A 20,779-nucleotide genomic window follows, 5' to 3' on the forward strand; every position below is an offset into this window, starting at 1 on the left:
TGGGGGAGGGAAATTTTTATATTCTTGGAATATATTCTTGGAATATACAAAGTGTGTTTTCCAGTTCACAGCAATATCAGCATTTGTGCAACATTTTATGCTAATCAGACTTAATGTACTATGGTTTTTCTTCTTTAACAAAAAAAAAGTGGGAAAAAGAGGATTTTCCTTATTTGCGTCTATACATTTATCTCCTAAAAAGATCAAAATAGGATGGTTCTATGAACATAATATGACTGTGACTAAAGGCATTATCCTGCTCCCAGTGAAGTCACAGGCAAAACTCCCACCAACATCAATATGAGCAGGCATGGGCTAATACTAAGTACACAAGTACATTTCCAGTATTGTCAGAACAATATCTCTGATTCCCCAACAGATTCATTCCTATCTTGATAAGGAAAAGTGAGACAACCCTTTAAAAATAGAATCCATCATATTGAAATCTCTGGGTGACCTGCTGTTTGCACCATGAGTATAATAGATAGAACCTGAATTGAAGTCAACCATGACTCACTATTATGGTTAAAAATAATTTGCTACAGAACTTTCAGTCACTAGGCAAGTAACTAAGAGGAGAAGGAATTGAAAATGGTCAAATTCAAAACAAAATGGGGAAAAACAAAATGGTTCTAAAAGCTATAGACCATATATAAGAATGAAGTGAGCTTTTTCTGAGTAGGGAAACCAGGAGATAATGACTGGCGAGTACACCCTGGCATGTGAAGAGTGGTCTGTAAAATTCTCTCTGCTCTGAGAACTAATAGGCATTTCTGCTGCTTCACATGAGAGAGAGAGAGTGAAGACCGGAAATAGGACTGCCTGAGTGAAGAGCAGAGTGAAGATAGGAGCCTTTAACTAACATTTCTTTTATTTTAATTTTTATACATTAATAGCAGGTGCAAAAAAGCAACTTATAATCACTATGTTGGAGTTCCTTCCAAAGTGCCAGATTCAGTCATTTATTTTGGACCAAATCCTAAGCAGATCCTTTCTAAAAGGCAGATGGCTTTCTGTTGGGAAGCAAGAACTTGATACTCGCTGAAGGCCAAATCTTGGACCCCACTGCACTTAATGGATTTTTGTCTGAGTAAAGACTACAGGATCTGCCCCTTAAGACTAAATCCTGCATTCCCAATTTGGTACTTATTCAGGTCAAACTTTGAGATCTATGAGAGTTTAGCCCAAATAAGAACTGATTACGGGCTTCAGAGTTTGACTCTTATTGCATCTAGTTCTCTGGCATCCCAACCTCTCCAAGCTCATCATCAGAAGCAAGCTCCACACAGACCAGGGCACACCAATACAAAGCATCACCAGACTCTGCCCAAACAACAGATGGAAAAACTGCAGCATATCTCCACTGCTACAATGATCAACACCCCCCACAACACACCTTTCAAGATCCACGGTTACTACACATGCCTTTCGCAACACATTGTGTACCTCATCCAAGGTACTAAATGCCCCAATAGCAACTATGTAGGTGAAATCGGACGATCATTATGCTCTCAAATGAACTCACACAGGAAAAAGATAGAAGACAAAAACACTCTATTACCTGTGGGTGAACACTTTTCACTAAATGATCAGTCTCTACATATCTGATCTGCCAGGCCTCATCCTCAAAGGAAATCTGCACAACACTTTCAAAAGATGAGCCTGGGAGCTTAAATTCATAACTTTGCTAGATACTAAAATCATGGACATTGGAATTATGGAAGAGAGACACTGGACTTATGGTTTATTACAACAATCTATAACCCACTAACAAACCCCATCCCTCAGCTGCTTTTTTCCCTCCCCTCCCTTTCTTTCCTCCCTAAGATTGGAGTGGTGCTAATGGGCCACAACACTTTGAAATATGTGTTCACCACTTATGCTAAACAATCTGTTCCACATTGTATTTATCTGTGACACTCTGATTGAGTTTCCCGGACCTGAAGAAGAGCTCCCTGTAAACTCGAAAGCTCGTCTCTCTCAACAAGAGAAGTTGGTCCAATAAAAGATATTAACTCTCCCACCTAGTCTCTCTCAAATCCTGGGACGGACACAACTACAATAAACCTTTTATCAGCACATTCCTATCATTTTAGAAGCTTATTACCCTTTTTTGGGGGTGGGGGTTGTGTGCTTTTTTTTTTATCAGGGGGCTAACTGGAAGTTAACTGGTTTGAGAGCTTAAATAATAGACTTTGTAACTAAATTTTGGCTATGGAAGATGGAAACCTGATTTTTGTGATACTTGCATTTTATAAAAAGTCAACTGTAGGGACATGTCACTGTGAGCAAATCCTGAAAGATGATTTTGGTGAGACTCAGGGAAATGTCACAGGAGAGTTTTGGCAAAGGAGGGGTTGAAAGAAAAGGGTATTCACACTTCTTTTACATTTTTTATACTTCTGTTTTTTCTTGTTCCCTTTCCTCATTTTTTCTGCATCTTTCAAGCTTTTTGTCCCTTTCCTTTTCCCTCCCTTACCTTCACCATCCCACATTTCTCTCTGTCTCTGCCACACATATTCATTCTGCAATGGAAAACCTTATCTCTGGCAAGTCTTGATTTTCTTTAGTTCTTTATATTTGCAACCGTAATATTTTAATGTGGTGTTTATGAGAGACGGCATTTACTGTATATGCCGAGATTTACATTACTATTTGTTTATCATTACCCAATTATATAGCCCTATCATGCAAACATCTGGCTAAGAGAGAAATCTTTTGTCTGGTTTTGCTAGAAGGTCAATTAACTATGCTGTCTAGTAGGCCGTTAACCTGCTCCCAAGGTAAAGGAGTTTGAGTGATGATGCAGAAGAAACAGATCCTTAACTTCCTTTTTCTTTGCTCCATGGTAATAGACTTCCAGTTGTCTGAAGAACAGACAGGAGGTGGGGTTAATTTTACATCTGAGAGACTAGCAGCAGTTCTTGGGGTCTGAGATTGCTGAAGAGCAGTAGGCTCTTACAATGCCCTCAATTACACCTGTATAATTCTTCTGTGATGTAGCTACAATGCAGATTCAATGCATGAACTAGTCTTACAAACCAAGAGGTTATTAAATAGTTTTTCCCACTAGTGGCCCAATCACTAATTGTGTTTGGATAATATTTTGTTATTTCTTTTTTGGATTGCTAAATATGCACTGGAAATTCAGATCAAACAATTCTAATGTATGTGTACTTTTAGCTCTCCTGCTGGGTAAATCTTTTCTTAGTAAGATAGAAGATTATAACCCTTTTAAGAGGAACTAATCTTGCTGTTTCCCTTGACTGACATTTGCACCGGTATTTGGGGGCTAGGGAAAGGTGTATGTGGAAATGTAGGGGGGACATTAAGGAACGTGATGCCTCCCAGCACCTCTTGAACAATGGTGGGGAGGGAGTCACAGTTCTTGTTCTCAGGGAAGCACAAGCTCTGCTTCCTCCTACTGCCGCCAGGATGCAAAGTATCCCAACTGGAATGGGGCACAATAGGAGTGCCCTGTCACTGGGAGCAGCCTGCACAGTCCTTCTATGCGCTGGGGACCTTCACCTTGCACACTCTGTCTATATATAAAATTTCCCCACTGAAGTTCACCAGAAACCCACAGGAATTCCAAATATGTTTTTTCTTAAAGTAAAGCAACACTGTACTTAGTACTAATTGCTTAGGAGAGGAACACAGCTATTTACATAAAACAATATATATCCACTTATCAGCTTCTGATAGGAAATAATTGACAAAAAGAACAGAAGATAAAGACGGGTGTTTAAGTGATAACTTTTATCTTTCAGTTCCCTTTATTTGAAACAGAACACCGATAAACTACCAATCACTTGTCTTGAAACACTTTGAATATTAAGTCTAAAACACATAATAAATATTTGTAATTATGACCATGGAAACTGACAGAACTTGCATACTAAAATGTGGTTCATATTCCAATGAATACATTAGTATCCTGTATGTCTGTCTTAAACGATAAAAGAACAAAAAGGGAGCACAATATGCTTGCTCTCAAGATGGAACTGGTCAGACAGAGCCCATCTATAGACTATCACTAGACAGCCACTGCCTAGTCAGTCTGGCCAATTCATTGATTACAAACCTTTTTGGTTTTTGTGATCTTCACCCGGTAGCTCTGCAGACAGACATTTTTCCTTTGGTGTTGTTTTGTTTTGAGAGGTTGCAGGTGATCCTCTATTGTTTTTCCCTGCCTGGTTTTGAGAAATGCTACTGCAGAAAAGCCTGTAACTATGCACATCAATTTGTTTACTGGACAGCTGTGGAGTGCTAGGAGTTCTGTTACTCTTCTCTCTATTTGCAGGATGTGGCTGTACTTGCACCCTATTGAGTACCAGGTTCTGCATTCCCTTCCGCAGTTCTGCTTCTTTCCTCTTATTTTCTTCTTCACGTTTCCTATAATTAAAGTCAATATTATAAATGTTAACAAAGACCAAATATTACAGCATGTTTCTGAAAATGATTCCATCATCAGTGGACACTTGACATAAATCACAGTATGAGCTTGATAGTCTAGGTTTTTCATGCTTTTATTTTCAGCACTGCCCACTAAAGGAACAGGTGCATATGGTGCTGAAACATTTCTGCTTGACAAAATGTAACAACTGAATTTGGGCAGTAGCTGAATTAAGGTAAATTGATAGAAGTCAGGTTTAAGTCCATCTCACAGAGGTTTGAACCATTTTAATGAAATAGATTTCGCACCTTTATTTAAACCACTGGAACTTTTTATAAAGTCAAGGTCCCAAAAATAGAAACCACAATCAGAATTAAACCTCCCTTTTTGTTTTAGTTTTATTGAAAAAACCTTGATGTTTACTTGTTTAAAAGTTCTCTTATGAATTATTTACTAAAAAAAACACACTAACATAAGGGCAAGTCTACATGTGCAAAGAAATAGTTGTAATACAAATTAAAATATCTGTATAAAATGAAGAAATAATCTGAAAACAAGTAACACTTAGAAACAATGCAAATGAATGCATGAAACATTCTACTTTACTTTTTTAACTTTTTGTGTTAATTGTTAACATTAACATATACAAACTTTCAATACAGATAATAAATCTTATTCATAACCTGTACTGTTACCTTTAAAAGACTGATCTGTGTTTGGTCAATCTCTTATTATCTGTATATTTATTTTGTTCAAATTCCAAAAATGGTAACCATATATTATAAACTTGATCCTGATATAAAGCTGTCTGCTTTTTTCTCCCCGTTGAAGCAATTTCCCATACTTTATTTCTTCATGCCGCCAATGCTATTATTAGAACTATTACTTATTCTGCTGTAGTGTCGAGAGGTCCCAGCCAGGATAAGGCCCCATTGTGCTCGGAACTGTACAAACACATCAGGCAACATGATTCCTACTGCAAAAGGTTGAAAATCTAATGTAAAAAAAGGCACAAAGTGAGTGCAACAAACAATAGGAAGGAATGGGGGGAGGGGAGAGGAACAGTCACATGGTTATGTAGGCCATAAACAAGCAAATGTGCATAGCTTGATTATTCCAGTTCGGTTCAAAGGCTTTTTCTCTTTTATTAAATAATTAATAAATTGAATGAGCTATTGCCAGTTGCTGTACAATCTACCCATCATTAGTTGGCCAATTTCTTGTTGCAGCAGAAGTGGCTCTTGAGGAGGAATTTAGAGGTGGAGATGGTCATCTTCAGCTCAGGTTCAGGGAGGGCATTCTGCATGTAGGTGGCATAATGGAAGAGAGAGCAGATCATTGTGGGAGAAGCAGCTGGGTGTTTAAGGCTGGCAGAGTGGAGAGGGAAGGGAACACCATGATTAGACAACATTTTTCAGAAGTACTTCTAACATTTTGCTTCTCTGTTGTCTTTCTTGTCTATCTAAGTGGGAAGCTCCTCAGGACAGGAACCGTCTCTCATACTCGGTGTATGCGCAATGACTAACACAATGGGCCCCAATATTGACTGAATAACAATGTGGTGCCCATAGTCCCAAAATAATAAACAGAAGAGTGGAAGGAAAGGTGAGGACAAGAAGCTTGATTTAGAGACAGTATGAAATGGGGTGCCAGAGTTGAGATTCAAAGAGGGGTTGACAATCAGAGCAACAGACAAGGAGTAAGATCCAAGTAGCTGTGTTTTGAATTAATCCTGAAGCAGTGCTTCAAATTAGTCATGTTTGTAGATCAAATCATGTAGCCTTCTTTTGCAGAAATTGATATATCTTATACAAATGCAAAATATTTCAAACCAGAGTTGTGAATTCGAAAGTTGTGTACACTTATTTTACCCATAAAATAATATATTTGATTTTAAAAATGGAGTCTTTGAAAATAAACATTGAATAGGTATGAAAGATGATTCTGGCCAAGATTAAAAATAAATACAAGTGGAATTGCACCACTTTTAAACTCTGAAGGTTTTTCCTCAGAAGTGGAATAAATCCCATAATCTGTGGCAAACATTATCGTGCACTTGTTTTTATAAATAGAAAACTAAGCTGTGGTTATAAAATAAAGTGACAATTCTTCCTATAAAAATGGACAGGTGGTAAATGTCAGATCACATAGCCCTCTGATATTTTAATTTGCTTCCAATGCTGTAACATGGTTTGTGGACTGTTGACACATTAGCTCACAGCACGGCATATGACAGGTTAGTTATGCAGCATGTCATCATCAGTTCCTGTGATTCATATCAATGCCAGTACGTGTCATTTCAGTGTGATCTGTCAGGGAGAAGCCTTAACTTTATCTGTCACTGCTATCTTAGCATGTATGTTCTGCAGAAGAAGCTGATTGAACCCGGGTGCCTGAAATACTGTTAATGGATCTACAAACTGCACTCCTGGCAGGTTGAGGTACTTCAGCATTCCCTCTGGCATTGATAACAGTGGCTGGTTTCAAATAATAATATTGGCATTGCACAAATAGACAACGTGTGGGTGTCTGTCTCATGTACAGTATAGATCTCACTGCCGTTACTCTGCCATTTGATCTGATAAATTAGACCTTACTATTCACGGAACAGTTATTTTCCTTTCTTCCAGAGAAGCAAACAGCCTACTACTTGAATCCACAATTCAGTCCATAAAAGAAATGACACAGGCAATATACAATCAACCCACGAGTAGCCTGAACCTTGTCACTCTGAATTCAAGTCTATCTGTTGACTAGCAGAACAACACAAAAGACTGTAACTGCAACACTAGGCTAATTAAAAAGTTTTAAAATGAACACTTGACTGAGAAGAAATAAATGATTGTTTTTCTTCCTGTAGAGGTACTTTATGTCAGTTTTACCTCAGAATTATGTGGCACTGTGCCGCTCTCACTCTCCCTCACTCTCCGATCAGGAGAGTTTACCTTGTGATTTATTTTATTTATTTTGAGATTAAATTCAATTTATTTTACACTGCGCCAAAATCTTCAATTGGAATGTGCTGTCGAATTTTGTATTGAAAATCCATTATTACCCTGTAGAAGTTGTTGAGGGGAAGCTGGTTGTTTTGACTGCTGAATAGGAGACAGTTGGGTCTTTTGGCGCCCACAAAGGCACAGAAGGTAGTTTGAGGTTTTTGACAAACAAGAGTAAATTCAGGCTTTGTTATTCAGTAAAAGATGCTTCTCCTCCTCCTTTCCAGGGAGGAGAGGAGGTGATTTTAAATTTTGGAGATGGCAGGTGTAGAATTCCTCATTCCCCAGACCTCAACAGTAATAAGTTACCTCTCTGAGCCCTGCCCTGGCATCTGCCACTACATCCAACAACAGAGAAGTATATTAGCTGGATATTTATGCTAATTAATGCATCAGAAGTGTAATACTTAATAACATTTCCATTTAAGCTGTCCCTGTTATGTTTCATTGTTAACAACCCATTTTGATGAATGGGCAGTTCACGTCTCTCAAAGCTGTTGTTTCAGAATGTCTGCAGACTCCAGAGGACAGTAAATTTATACTTAGTTCATATATTTGCAAGCAAAAGGGATGTAAAACAAAGAATGGATTCTGGAACAAAATGAAGTAGCAAATTCTAAAAGATGGATTATTGTTTACTCTATCTTCTTCCCTTAAATGTAGAGAGGTCTCCCTACAATAAGGAAGGACAGCTGGAAGAAAATGCAATTTTCAGTTTCAGTTCACGTGCAAAACGTTAGAGAGTCATTCACTACGTTCTTATTCTCACAGAGACATTATATCAAATACCGTTGTCAATTTTTCTTAATCTGAAATAAGATTCTTCTAGGCTAAAAGATATATGTTTTTGCTCTTTGGATGTCAGGTGATATTTAACATTTATCTGGATAGAACTAAACCTTTCTGTTCCTCACCTCATCTGTTTGTTTCACATGTGTGTTAGGGGGCTTATTCCTTCACCCACTTATTTGCCTGGTCCTTCTTGCATGAACAAAGAGCAACGATACCCAAAGTCCAAAGGTGCAAAGAATTTGATGTTTATTGGGGTGAACTTCCAGCAAGCAAGATTCCAGTTTCCTTCCTTAGTGTCCCCCTTCCCAGCTCTGACACCACAGAGCCTTACCCCTGTGTTCCTGTTCCCATTCCCACACCCATCCACTTCCTGATTGGCTGCAGACTATATAGTAAAACTTGAATTCTGCTTAGCTATACCTTAACCAATCATTTTCCTGAAATTTAACTAACCAATCCTAACATATTGTAACATGATTATGTAATCATTTATATCCCACCACCTTAATTAGTTTACACCCAGCAAAATTAATTATACAGCAGACAGAAACAATCACAGAACCAGTCAGAGATTATACAGACAAAGAATAGCAAAGTGGGAACTATAATGACAAAACAATACAGAAGTGAGGATTTCACATCCCAGCTATTGATAAGTGAGTTCTTGCCAGACAGGATGCTATCAAACTAAGTTTCCTTTTTCATTTTCTAGGCACTTCCCTGTCTCTGGAGGTGACAGGCATTATCAGGACAGGACTGTATTCCTAACAGCCCAATAGCTCCTTCTTTCAATGTGACTAGTTTGGAACGTGAGGATGTGACTGGTCGCTTCCCAGCTTATGGCTGCCTCTGCTGCTTAGCCAAAGGCCTTAGCCTAAGCACAGGGCCTCAGACTGTCACAGTAAGAGAAAGACCTTACACCGGCAGACAATGATTTTGATTTTTTCTTTTATATCTCTATAACTAGCCAAGTGATAAGAATACATCTAAATTCTTAGAGTACAGGCCTTTACGGACAGGCCTGAATATCTATATCCTAACAATGTGGACCAAGTGAAAGGTCAAAAAGTCTCTGCACAGATAATCTCCAAACAGATAATTTCCTGTACCATGACAGCATATGAAGTAGCTCAGGCCCCTCAAGGGGTACAAGCTCATTCCACCAGAGATCAGGCGACATCAACAGCATTTCTAAATTACATTCCTATATCGGACATTTGCCGGGCAGCCTCTTGGCCCTCTGTGCATACTTTTTCAAACCACTATGCCATTATGGCTGCATCCAAATCGGATGCAAACTTCGGGAAGGCAGTCCTTCTTTAAACAGACTCTGAGCCTCACCTCCTGCAAGTACAGCTTGTGAGTCAGCCACTTGGAATACACAGCTGCATCTACTCAAAGAAGAAAAAACAGTTATCTCTACCTGTAACTGTTGTTCTTCGAAATGTGGTACAGACCTGTCTTCCATGATCTGCCCTCTGTCCCCTCTGCATCAGAGTCTGTACTTCTGATGTTCGGAGCTAAGGAACTGAGGGGGTTGGGGCAGTGCTGTCCTTAAATGGCCAGGACAGGTGGGTACTGCTAGGCAAAACTCTCTAGCTCCAGTGCGCAGGGTGTGCACACACCTGCATGGAATTCACATCTGCACCAGAAGAACAACAGGTACAAGTAGGTGACCGTTTTCTACAGAGATTCCTAGAGATGGTTTTATAACAGTTTTGCCACAAATATACATAGTAATGACAGTTTATGGCCTGATCTTATAACCCTTATGCAAGTTAGGAGTCCCAGTGAAGCCAATGGTACTACTTGTGTGGTAAGCACTATGTATCTTAAGGCTATTTCAGAGTTGCTATATTAAGAATTTGAATGCCTATGAGAAATGAAGCCCACGAAAAGAGTGAAGAAGAGACAAGTCGTCTTGTATTACTCTCTTTAAAACTAACCAGTTAAACTGACTACTGATGCCTCACAAAGAACAGTGGTTGCTGCTTTATTAAAGGATGGAACTCCAATTGCTTTTGCTTCCAGAACAATGACGAAAAGTGAAACAAAACTGCCCAGAGAAGAAGAGAGATGCTTGCTGCACTATTTGGGTAAGAAAGGTTTTTAAGTATATGTTCATGGTAAACAATCTGAAATAGAAACTGAAAATAAATTTTTAGAAGCCATTTGTTACCAAGCCCTTGACTAATGTAATCACCCCGCCCCTCTGCCATACATACAAATTCAAAAACAGAGAATCCTGAGGTACCAGTTTATCCTAATGCAGGTGCTTGGTAAGACTTTTGTTACGGCAGATGCACTCTCTAGGGCACATTTATCTGAAGCTGACAGTAGGATGGCCTATACGACTGTAAGTGCTCATGCTGACTGAAAACCTACCAGTCTCTACTGAGAACATTCAGGAGTTGATACAAGAAACACATGAGGATGTGATCAAAAGGATGATATTTGACAGATGGCCAGAGACAGAGAGATGTCTCATCCCTAGTTCATCATTACTGGTCTGTTCAAAATGAGTCAATGTTTGCTGGTAATGTATTTTAAATGAGTCCATGAAGCATGAGGAAAGAAACTGTGACGCTGCACTACATATGTTTTATGAAAATATGCTTATGAGTGTAAATAATGATGTAACTGGAATATGCTTTATGCAAAAGGTCACTTGTAAGGTAAAATTACAAAGCTTATAATCTACTGAGTGTGTTCATCCTATTTGTTTGTATGTATCATTCTCATATCTGAAACTAGAAATATGAAGTATTACTCTGAGGTCCTACTGAAATTATGCAAAGTGTGGGCCATTAATGGTGGCTTAGGCTCCCACTGACTAGGACAATTGGTTGTGAATGGGTTTATTTACCTGCAAGCCTTCTTGTGTACCTGACCTGGGTAATGAAGAATGAGGTCTTACAGTGACATGTGACCATGACACATGATACTGGAATCCATCTTAAACCTGGTGCTTTTCCATTTAGAAGGAGGGGTGGGGACCCAGAGAGACAAAAGATTCCCGCCTTGTGCCAAAGCTATAAAAGGGGGTGGAACAGAACAAAGGGGGCGCCAGTTATGAGAAAACCCCTAGTTACCACCTGAGCTGGAACTAACAGGGACTGTACCAGGGGAAAGGATTGGGCCCAGACTAAGAAGGAGTCTAGTCTGTGAAAGAAGCTTATTGGAACACCTCTGAGGGTGTGATTTACCTGTATTCAGTTTCTTAAATGTATTCGGCTTAGACTTGTGTGTTTTATTTTATTTTGTTTGGTAATTTACTTTGTTCTGTCTGTTATTACTTGAAACCACTTAAATCCTATTTTTTATACTTAATAAAATCACTTTTCTTTATTAATTAACCCAGAATAAGTGATTAATACCTGGGGGAGCGAACAGCTGTGCATATCTCTCTATCAGTGTTATAGAGGGCAGACATTTATGAGTTTACCCTGTATAAGCTCTATACAGAGTAAAATGGATTTAATTGGGGTTTGAATCCCATTGGGAGCTGGGTGTCTGGGTGCTGGAGACAGGAGTACTTGCTGAGCTGTTTTCAGTTAAGTCTGCAGCTTTGGTGGCGTGGTTCAGACCCTGGGTCTGTGTTGCAGCAGACTAGAGTGTCTGGGTCAACAAGGCAGGGTTCTGGAGTCCCAAGCCACCAGAGAAAACAGGCTCAGAGGTAGTTGCAGTACATCAGGTGACAGTCCAAGGGGGTCTCTGTGACCAAACCTGTCACAGAGATGTTATGTTGCATTCATGAAGATAATTTGAGGAAGGAATTATACATGAGGAGAGTCACTGAAATTCTTTTCCAGTCTGGTCTGAAATGTCAAAAGAGTTTTGAAATGTTCAGAATGTCAAATACATTGATCACAACAGCCTAAGGAACCAAGCCACCCCCTCACCCCCAGAACCTTTGCAGTGTCACGGAGAGACTTAAGTGATGGACACAAGCACCTAACTTCCTCCAACATCCTAGATGCCTCTCAATCAGGCGACAGGCCAAAACATGGCATAGAGGCAGTCCTCCTGGGCCTGATGGATGGACTAATGATAGCCTTGCACAGGCACCACAATTCCATTTTCACACTCCTTGAATCTTAGCAGCATTCGTCACTCTTGATCATGAAGGGCTACTTCGCCGCATAAAAGAAACTGACAGGAGTGGCTGAAACAGCACTACTTGATCCATTCATTTCCCCCAGACAGCTCACAAGGTGCTGTGATGAGTACATTACCAACAGGGCTAACACATGAACTCCTGTATGTATTATCCCCGTCCTCTTCATCATACACAAAATGACTCAGAGGTAGCAAAACGCCATGGACTCTAGTGCTAACAGTATGCTCAAAACACTTATCTCTATGTCTCTTTCTCCTTTGCCATCACCTACATGTCTCAATGAGTGTAAGAAGAGCAGCTGGCTTGGACAGAATCTGAGGAATTCGAGAGTGATGGTGCTAAGAACAGGAGGGAAATTTTCGAGAAACTCGTTACAACACAGACCTCACTCTCAGCTGAAGGTGTCTGAAAACTGATGCTCAAAACTTCAGGTCTTGTTGAATTCCTCATTGCTCCTAAAAGAAAAAGAGTACTAGTGGCACCTTAGAGACTAACCAATTTATTTGAGCATAAGCTTTCTGAGCTACAGCTCACTTCATCGAATGCATCTGATGAAGTGAGCTGTAGCTCACGAAAGCTTATGCTCAAATAAATTGGTTAGTCTCTAAGGTGCCACTAGTACTCCTTTTCTTTTTACGAATACAGACTAACACGGCTGCTACTCTGAAACCTGTCATTGCTCCTAGAAACACTGATAGTATTAGTGCCTAGAAGTGTTTTTTTTATATTTGGCTAGCCAGAACACAATGGCCTTTCCTCTCAGAAAAGGAATTCACCATTACTATCCACGTGTTTGTCACCTACAGGTTAGACTACTGCAACTCACTTTATCTGAGGATGAACATAACTGACAAAAGGAAGCTGATGCTACAGCAATACAGAGCAACACATATACTGACAGATACATCACACCAATACTCCTCGGGCTCTGTATCTAGTGTAAGGTTGAAGGCCTAATTCTGATTTGCAAGACACTTAACCACCTGGGTCCAAGATCCCACACAAAATATTTACCCATTTACAATCCTTCAAGACACCTACACTCCAAAAGGACATTACAGAAACACTAACCCAGGATTAGATTCTTGGGGCAGGGACAAAGCATTTTCAGGGACAGGACTGCAGTTGTCGAGTATCTTATCAGAAGAGACCAAACTGAGTCCAATCCTGACCATAATGAGGTCTAACTGGATACCCCCTCTTTAATAACATCTTCTTCTCACAATGGCATTTTCCTAGGACTAAACCCACAACTGGACAGATCACAGAGGAGAATATAGATGGCAAGAATAAATCACAACCAAAATCAACCCCCTCCTTCCACAAGCACAGATAAAATACCATCCAAACACATACACTGGAAAAATGAGAGGTTGTGGAGTGCGAATGCCTAGTGCTCCAACTGCTGTATGGACCTTAGGGTATGTCTACAGTGCAGCTGGGAGTGAGCCTGAGAAGACAGACTTGTGCTAACAGGGCTCAAGCTAGCGTGCTAAAAACAGCAGTGTGGATGTTTTGGCTTGGGCAGCAGCTTGAGCTCTCAAGCCCACTGACCCCCTGAGTCTGAGTTTGGGAGATTAACCTGAGTCTCCGCTGGAGCTGCAATGTCCTCACTGCTACTTTCAGTGTGCTAGCTCAAGTCTGTCTACTTGGGCTGGGAGGCTCACTCCCAGCTGCAGTGTGGACCGCCCTTAGGGACCACAGTGGCAGTTGTCTTAGAGTATGTTGACAGTGCAATTAAAACCCTGTGGCTGGCCCATGCCTGTTAGGATATAGATATTCAGGCCTGTCTGCAAAGGCCTGTACTCTAAGAATTTAGGTGTATTCTTATCACTTGGCTAGTTCTAGAAGTATAAAAGAAAGAATCAAAATCACTGTCTGGCAGAGTAAGTCCTTCTCTTACTGTGACAGTCTGAGACACTGTGCTTAGGCTAAGGCCTTTGGCTAAGCAGCAGAGGCAGCCATAAGCTGGGAAGCGACCAGTCACATCCTCACGTTCCAAACTAGTCACATTGAAAGAAATTGCTATTTCCCACATTGCTATTGGGCTTTTAGGAATACAATCCTGTCCTGATAGTGCCTATCGCCTCCAGAGAAAGGGAAGTGCCTAGAAGATGTAAAAGGAAACTTAGTTTGATAGCATCCTGTCTGGCAAGAACTCACTTATCAATAGCTGGGATGTGAAATCCTCATTTCTGAATTGTTTTGTCATTATAGTTCCCACTTTGCTATTCTTTGTCTGTATAATCTCTGTCTGGTTCTGTGATTGTTCCTGTCTGCTGTATAACTAATTTTGCTGGGTGTAAACTAATTAAGGTGGTGGGATATAATTGGTTACATAATCATGTTACAATATGTTAGGATTGGTTAGTTAAATTTCAGGAAAATGATTGGTTAAGGTATAGCTAAGCAGAATACAAGTTTTACTATATAGTCTGCAGTCAATCAGGAAGTGAGTGTGTGTGGGGGTGGGTGTATGGGTGCGGGAGATGGGAACAGAGAATGTGGGTAAGGAAATTGGAATCATGTTTTGCTAAAGGGGGAAGTGGGAACAGAGAATGGGGGTAAGGAAATTGTAATCATGTTTGGCTAAGAGCAGAAATGGGAACAGGGACACAGGTGTAAGGCTCTGTGGTGTCAGAGCTGGGAAGGAGGATACTAAGGAAGGAAACTGGAATCATGCTTGCTGGAAGTTCACCCCAATAAACCTTGAATTGTTTGCACCTTTGGACTTCGAGTATTGTTGCTCTCTGTTCATGCGAGAAGGACCAGGGAAGTGAGTGGGTGAAGGAATAAGCCCCCTAACATCTTGGTGCCGTGACTCGGATGCATCGCATTGGATAGATGAGTGGCAGCCTGTAAGTCCCCTCCCCAACATTCCACGCAGCTGCTTGCAGGGGGTATCGCGAACTCTCGTGATGATAGTTGCGGGTTCTGGCAAGCCAGGGTAAAGGATTTTTTGGATAAATGGATAAGGAAGAACCAGGGCCCATATCAGGTGCAGGGGTCAACCTGGGATGAGATTAAAAAGGAAATGGAGGAAGTGTTAGGGGACCCAGAGGGATGGGGTGTGGCTGAAGAGCCCACCCTCCTTGGTATATGGGTAGTGGAAGAAGGTCCCTTGCCCATGGGGACTGAATGCCTTCCAGGGAAAGGAGGCACTTCAGTCTGCTTGTGAGAGGTTTGAAGTAAGGGCAGCATTATGGGAAGCTGCCAGTAATCTTTCAAGTTTTGTGCTGCTTCAGCAAGGGCTGCTGAAGAGTTGTAAATTAGTTAGGGGTAGTGAAAGATGATTTGGCACAACAGGGTTTAAAGTCAAAAGCAGAGTTAACAGACGACCTTTAGAGACTGGAGCTGGGACTTGGTCCTGGGGGAGTGGAGAGAAAGAAGGGGGAAAAAAAAGTTTCAGAGTGCAACCTGCCTTTCCACACTTTTGTTTTTCTGAAGTTTTAATGGAGGGTACTTTGGATACTTATGTGAGATGTGAAGAAGGAAGTTTTTGTTTAATGATAAAACCCAGTTATATAAATGTAACTGTATGTGCAACTCTGTGCAGTCACATTGGATGGAAGCTTGGTAGTTAAATTATCCAAGGGGGTCAGGTCGAGTGGCTACTACCACCACTATGCTTCTGTCCCCAGAAGCCTTTACAGCTATTCTGAGGGGAAAATGGGCCCTTTTCCCACAGAAATGGTCTATAAGGGGTTGCTGCAGGCGGAGAGAGAATCTGATCAAAATTATTTGACTTTTGGGTAATGTAATCAAAGTCACTAAAGGATGGAAGGCGTTTCTATTGGAACTTAACTTGGCTGCCCCTGGTTGTGTCTAGTTGTACAAGATGGAAGTGTAATCGGAGTACAGTTGTGTAAAAAGAGTAATCACAGTGCAAAGGATGTTAGGCAAAAGAGAATTTTGTGTGTGTGCACAGGTAAAAGAAAAGTAAAAGGGGAGGAATGATGGGAACACTGAGCCTTGGGATGGCTCTGGGGGATTAGATTGTTGCTTTGGTGGGTGCATGAAAACTCTGTGGGCATGGGGGAGGCAGTTACACCTTGTGTAAAATTAATATGGCTAATATAATGTTATGGAGGTTAAACTATGGAAGGAATGTGCATTTTCCCAGGACGTGTGCAGTGTATATTGGAAAAAGGGGTAACAGAAATGCAAATAAAACATGGTACTTCATTAAAATCCTAATAGGGCTCCAAAAGGAGCCACAATAGGTTGTGCTTTCTTTTTCAGATCTCTGTGTTTTGGAGCAGGAGATGAAAGTGGAAAGTAATCAGAACTCTAGTGGAAGTGGAATGTTTCCCTTTTAAGACACTCTCTAAACTGCTAACAGCTTTGGATCCAGAAGCAAGCTAGTAAGCCTCTGTGTAAGTGCAAATTACTTAGCTGATGGGCACAAAGGAGCTGCAAATAACGAATACATCTGGTCAGCAAACAAGCTACTAGAAGACTCAGATTATGGCCCTCCAGGAAAGGGAGGTGAAAAAAACAAGTCAAGCCTGAAAATAAGGGGGACAGGTTGACCTTAAGGGGTGTGTGTGTGTACAGTGCTAAAATCTGAAGCTGTGTCTCAGCTATTACCTGAGAATAAACTTAAAGCTTGGTACAGCAGAGAAACTATTGCAAACTCGGTCTGTTGTACAAGAGGGGAAACTGAGGTACACCACCTCATGAATTTCATAAATGACCAGTGAGTGGTGTAATTCACTAGCCTGACTATAGAACAAAATAAGGACAGCCTGGAGGTAATTCTTCTGTTTTTCCTGCAATTAGCAAGGAAATTTGTAAAAGAAAGTGGTATTATTATTAAGCAATAATCTGTCCCTACCAGGGGGGTGGAAATTGTTTCTTTTGTTTTTCAGACACTCTACAAGCAAGCTGGCGCCAGTGGAAGAATAACTCAGAATACCATGGATCTGTGTTTTGTGTTGTTTGTCTGTGGTGTTTGTCTTGTTACTAGCATTGTTGTGTTTTAATGAACAGAAAAATCTCATGATATGGGTGGGGGATGGCTTCAAAAGGCTGACCTTGGGGGGGGGGGGGAAGATGTGTATGGGAATGCAAAATGCTCAACTAGGAGGCCAGCACCTGTGTAATAGCTACCATGGCACCTGGAAATGGAATGGCAACCAAGGTGGTCCCCATAAGCCCTATGGAAATAATGAGAAGGGGAGGAGCTCACTGGGAATCAATGGGGTGTGTAAAATAGTGTAAATCAACAGAAGATGTTTGGATGTGCCCCTCTCCTATGACTATGGAGGAGCAGGATCAATGGCCTAAGCAAGGGGTGGACAATTGGGTGTACTGTGTATAAGGTGTTTTGCTGAGAATGTACATATTACTGGGGGCACAATTACACCAGCCCATAACCAAACTATACCCATCTATATGCTGCTATCTGGACTTTGGTGCACAAATGGATCTGTGAATCTTATTGCTGTAAATAAGCCAGTGCCTACTGCCTGATTCCATACCAAGTGGTCAAGCTGGTTTGGACAATATCCCATTTCTCTGTGAACATTCAATGAACTTATGATATGGACAAAAGCAAGCAAAACCTGCAGGGTAGCTTGTTGCAACTGCCAGCAACTGGACACATAAGATCGTGACCCCGCCGAAGGAGGAGAGGCAGTGTTTTGGGGGTGTCTCGGATGTTGGACCATACTGCAGCGGTCAGGACTCGGTGTTGCTGTGGATTTTGTATTGTTAACGTACTTGTGTTACGTTGCATAGGGAGATAACCTATAAGTAATGTAATAAGCCCTCCAAACCCTGCAGTGTACTAGACAACCTGGACCCAACCTTCTCGGGCCCACTCTAATGGGAAGTCTGGAACACTAATTGGAATAGGTGTGGTATGCCCGTACCAGAGAAGGTGCAGGGCACTATACTACACAAGGGGCAGTGGGACAAATAGAATATTGACACCTTCAACCTTGACGCCTGGCCCTATCAGGAAATGTGTCGCCATATGTCCTATGCTTTTTCAGGGATACCTGGGCAGGAGGATCCCAAAAGAAAAAGGAAAAAAAGGGGTGGAGTGTTAGGATACAGATATTCAGGCCTGTTGGTAAAGGCCTGTACTCTAAGAATTTAGGTGTATTCTTATCACTTGGCTAGTTCTAGAGGTATAAAAGAAAGAATCAAAATCACTGTCTGGCAGAGTAAGGTCCTTCTCTTACTGTGACAGTCTGAGACCCTGTGCTTAGGCTAAGGCCTTTGGCTAAGCAGCAGAGGCAGCCATAAGCTGGGAAGCAACCAGTCACATCCTCACGTTCCAAACTAGTCACATTGAAAGAAATTGCTATTTCCCACATTGCTATTGGGCTTTTAAGAATACAATCCTGTCCTGATAGTGCCTATCGCCTCCAGAGAAAGGGAAGTGCCTAGAAGATGTAAAAGGAAACTTAGTTTGATAGCATCCTGTCTGGCAAGAACTCACTTATCAATAGCTGGGATGTGAAATCCTCATTTCTGTATTGTTTTGTCATTATAGTTCCCACTTTGCTATTCTTTCAGTCAATCAGGAAGTGAGTGGGTGTGGGGGTGGGTGTATGGGTGCGGGAGATGGGAACAGAGAATGTGGGTAAGGAAATTGGAATCATGTTTTGCTAAAGGGGGAAGTGGGAACAGGGACACAGGTGTAAGGCTCTGTGGTGTCAGAGCTGGGAAGGAGGATACTAAGGAAGGAAACTGGAATCATGCTTGCTGAAAGTTCACCCCAATAAACATCGAATTGTTTGCACCTTTGGACTTCAGGTATTGTTGCTCTCTGTTAATGCGAGAAGGACCAGGGAAGTGAGTGGGTAAAGGAATAAGCCCCCTAACAATGACAGCTGACTTGGTGCTTGCAGGGCTCGGGCTAAGGTCTGTTGAATTCCAGTGTAGATGTTCAGGTTTGGGCTGCTTCCTGGGCTCTAGAACCCTGTGAAGTGGGAGGGTCCCAGTGCTCGGGCTTCATCATCAGCCAAAATATCTACAGCTCTATGAAACAGCCCCACAGCCCCAGCCCTGTGAGCACGTGTCAGCTGGCATGAGCCAGCCGTGCGTGTCTAATTACAGTGTAGACGTACCCTTAGAGAACATCAACACTGCAGAAAAAGGTGTGCTCATTCTTAACTCATGTTAGTTAACCTACATTAGCCAACCTGGGTTAAAACAGCAGGAGAGACACAGCAACTTAGCTTGTAATTCAGGTTAGCAGCTCAGGTTCATCCCCAGGTTGCCCTATAGGTTTTAACTTGAGCTGCTAACCTCATTTAAAAGCCAAATTGCTGTGTCTTCAGTGCTATTTTAACCCAAGTTAGACAATACAGATTAATTTATCCTAGTTAAAGAACATACTTTTTTTTTTTTTTGCAAGGTAGACACAGCCTTGGTGAAATGAGAGATAGCTGGGCAGGCTTTAGCTCAGGAAGCCGCTGTTAAGGACCAGGATGTAGGTGGTTTGGCCTAGTAGTCAGAGTAGGAGTCATGTCTAGCAAGCAGAGCAGGCGTCCAGGTTGGGGAATGAAGGGAAGGGTCAGCACCAGAGTCAACTGCCAGTTACCGGAGTCAGGGGTCAAGCCAGAGTCAGAACCAGGAATCGAAGTTGAGGGTCAGAGCTGAGCTCAGATACCAAATGCTAGAGCCAAGTCAAGCCAGTGTCAGGGTCAGAAATTGGAAGCTGGGGTCGGAGCCAGGACTGGTAACTGATAATTGAAGGCAAAGTGTAAGGGCAGGAACTGGAGGAGAGGCAAGAATCAAGCACAGAGCAGGAACACAGAGGGAACAGGAGCGAGGGGCAGGGTGAGGCAGGAGCCAGGAGTGGAGCAAGAATCAGGAAGTAGGGTTGGGAGCTGGAGGCAGGCACAAGCAGGATCCAGTGCAACCACAACAGGAAACCACCTTGTTGCTCGAACTTCCTGTGCCTCTGGATTAAATAGTGTGGTTGAGCAGGGTGATCCTACAATCTGGAGTCCCATGGGTGGTCCCTTGGCTGAAGCTATAGTCCTACTAGCTTCTCGGCCCACCAAGTTTCAGCACACATTGGGTACAGAAACCCTTAGTGATTTATGGAGTTGGTGTATGTAGATCAATCCTGAGGAGGCAATCTTCCAATTAAGGATAAATCATAATGCCCTGAGAGCACAAGTGGGCCACCACTACTGAGAGGACCTCGGAGAATACTCTGAGTGCTAATGAGAGGCCAAAAGGGAGAATTCTGTACTGATAGTGGTCTTGGCCTAGTGTGAATCTGAGGTATTATCTGTGACTCAGTATGATCGAAATGTGGAAGTAAGCATCTTGAAGGTTGAGGGTCAAGAACCAGTCTCCCTTTTCTGATGATGGGATAATCATCGCCAATGTGACCATCCTGAACTTCTGAGGCTTAATAAATTTGTTAAGCAACCTGAGGTCTAGTATAGGTCTCCAACCTCCATTTTTCTTGTGTATTAGGAAGTAGTGAGGGTAAAAGCCTTTGCT

General features: G+C 41.6%; 1 protein-coding gene across 1 annotated transcript in view; it reads right to left on the reverse strand.

Annotated features, from left to right (window-relative positions):
* The window catches only part of INVS (inversin), a 209,086-nt gene that overhangs the window by 24,316 nt on the left and 163,991 nt on the right, over positions 1-20,779 (reverse strand). The window contains exon 13 of the mRNA XM_084620833.1: positions 4,085-4,395. Coding sequence (XP_084476959.1) covers positions 4,085-4,395 — 311 coding nt within the window. The remainder of the gene's footprint in view (positions 1-4,084; positions 4,396-20,779) is intronic.

This window comes from Lepidochelys olivacea (assembly GCF_965140295.1).
Source record: "Lepidochelys olivacea isolate rLepOli2 genome assembly, chromosome: 2".
Classification (NCBI taxonomy): Eukaryota; Metazoa; Chordata; order Testudines; family Cheloniidae; genus Lepidochelys; species Lepidochelys olivacea.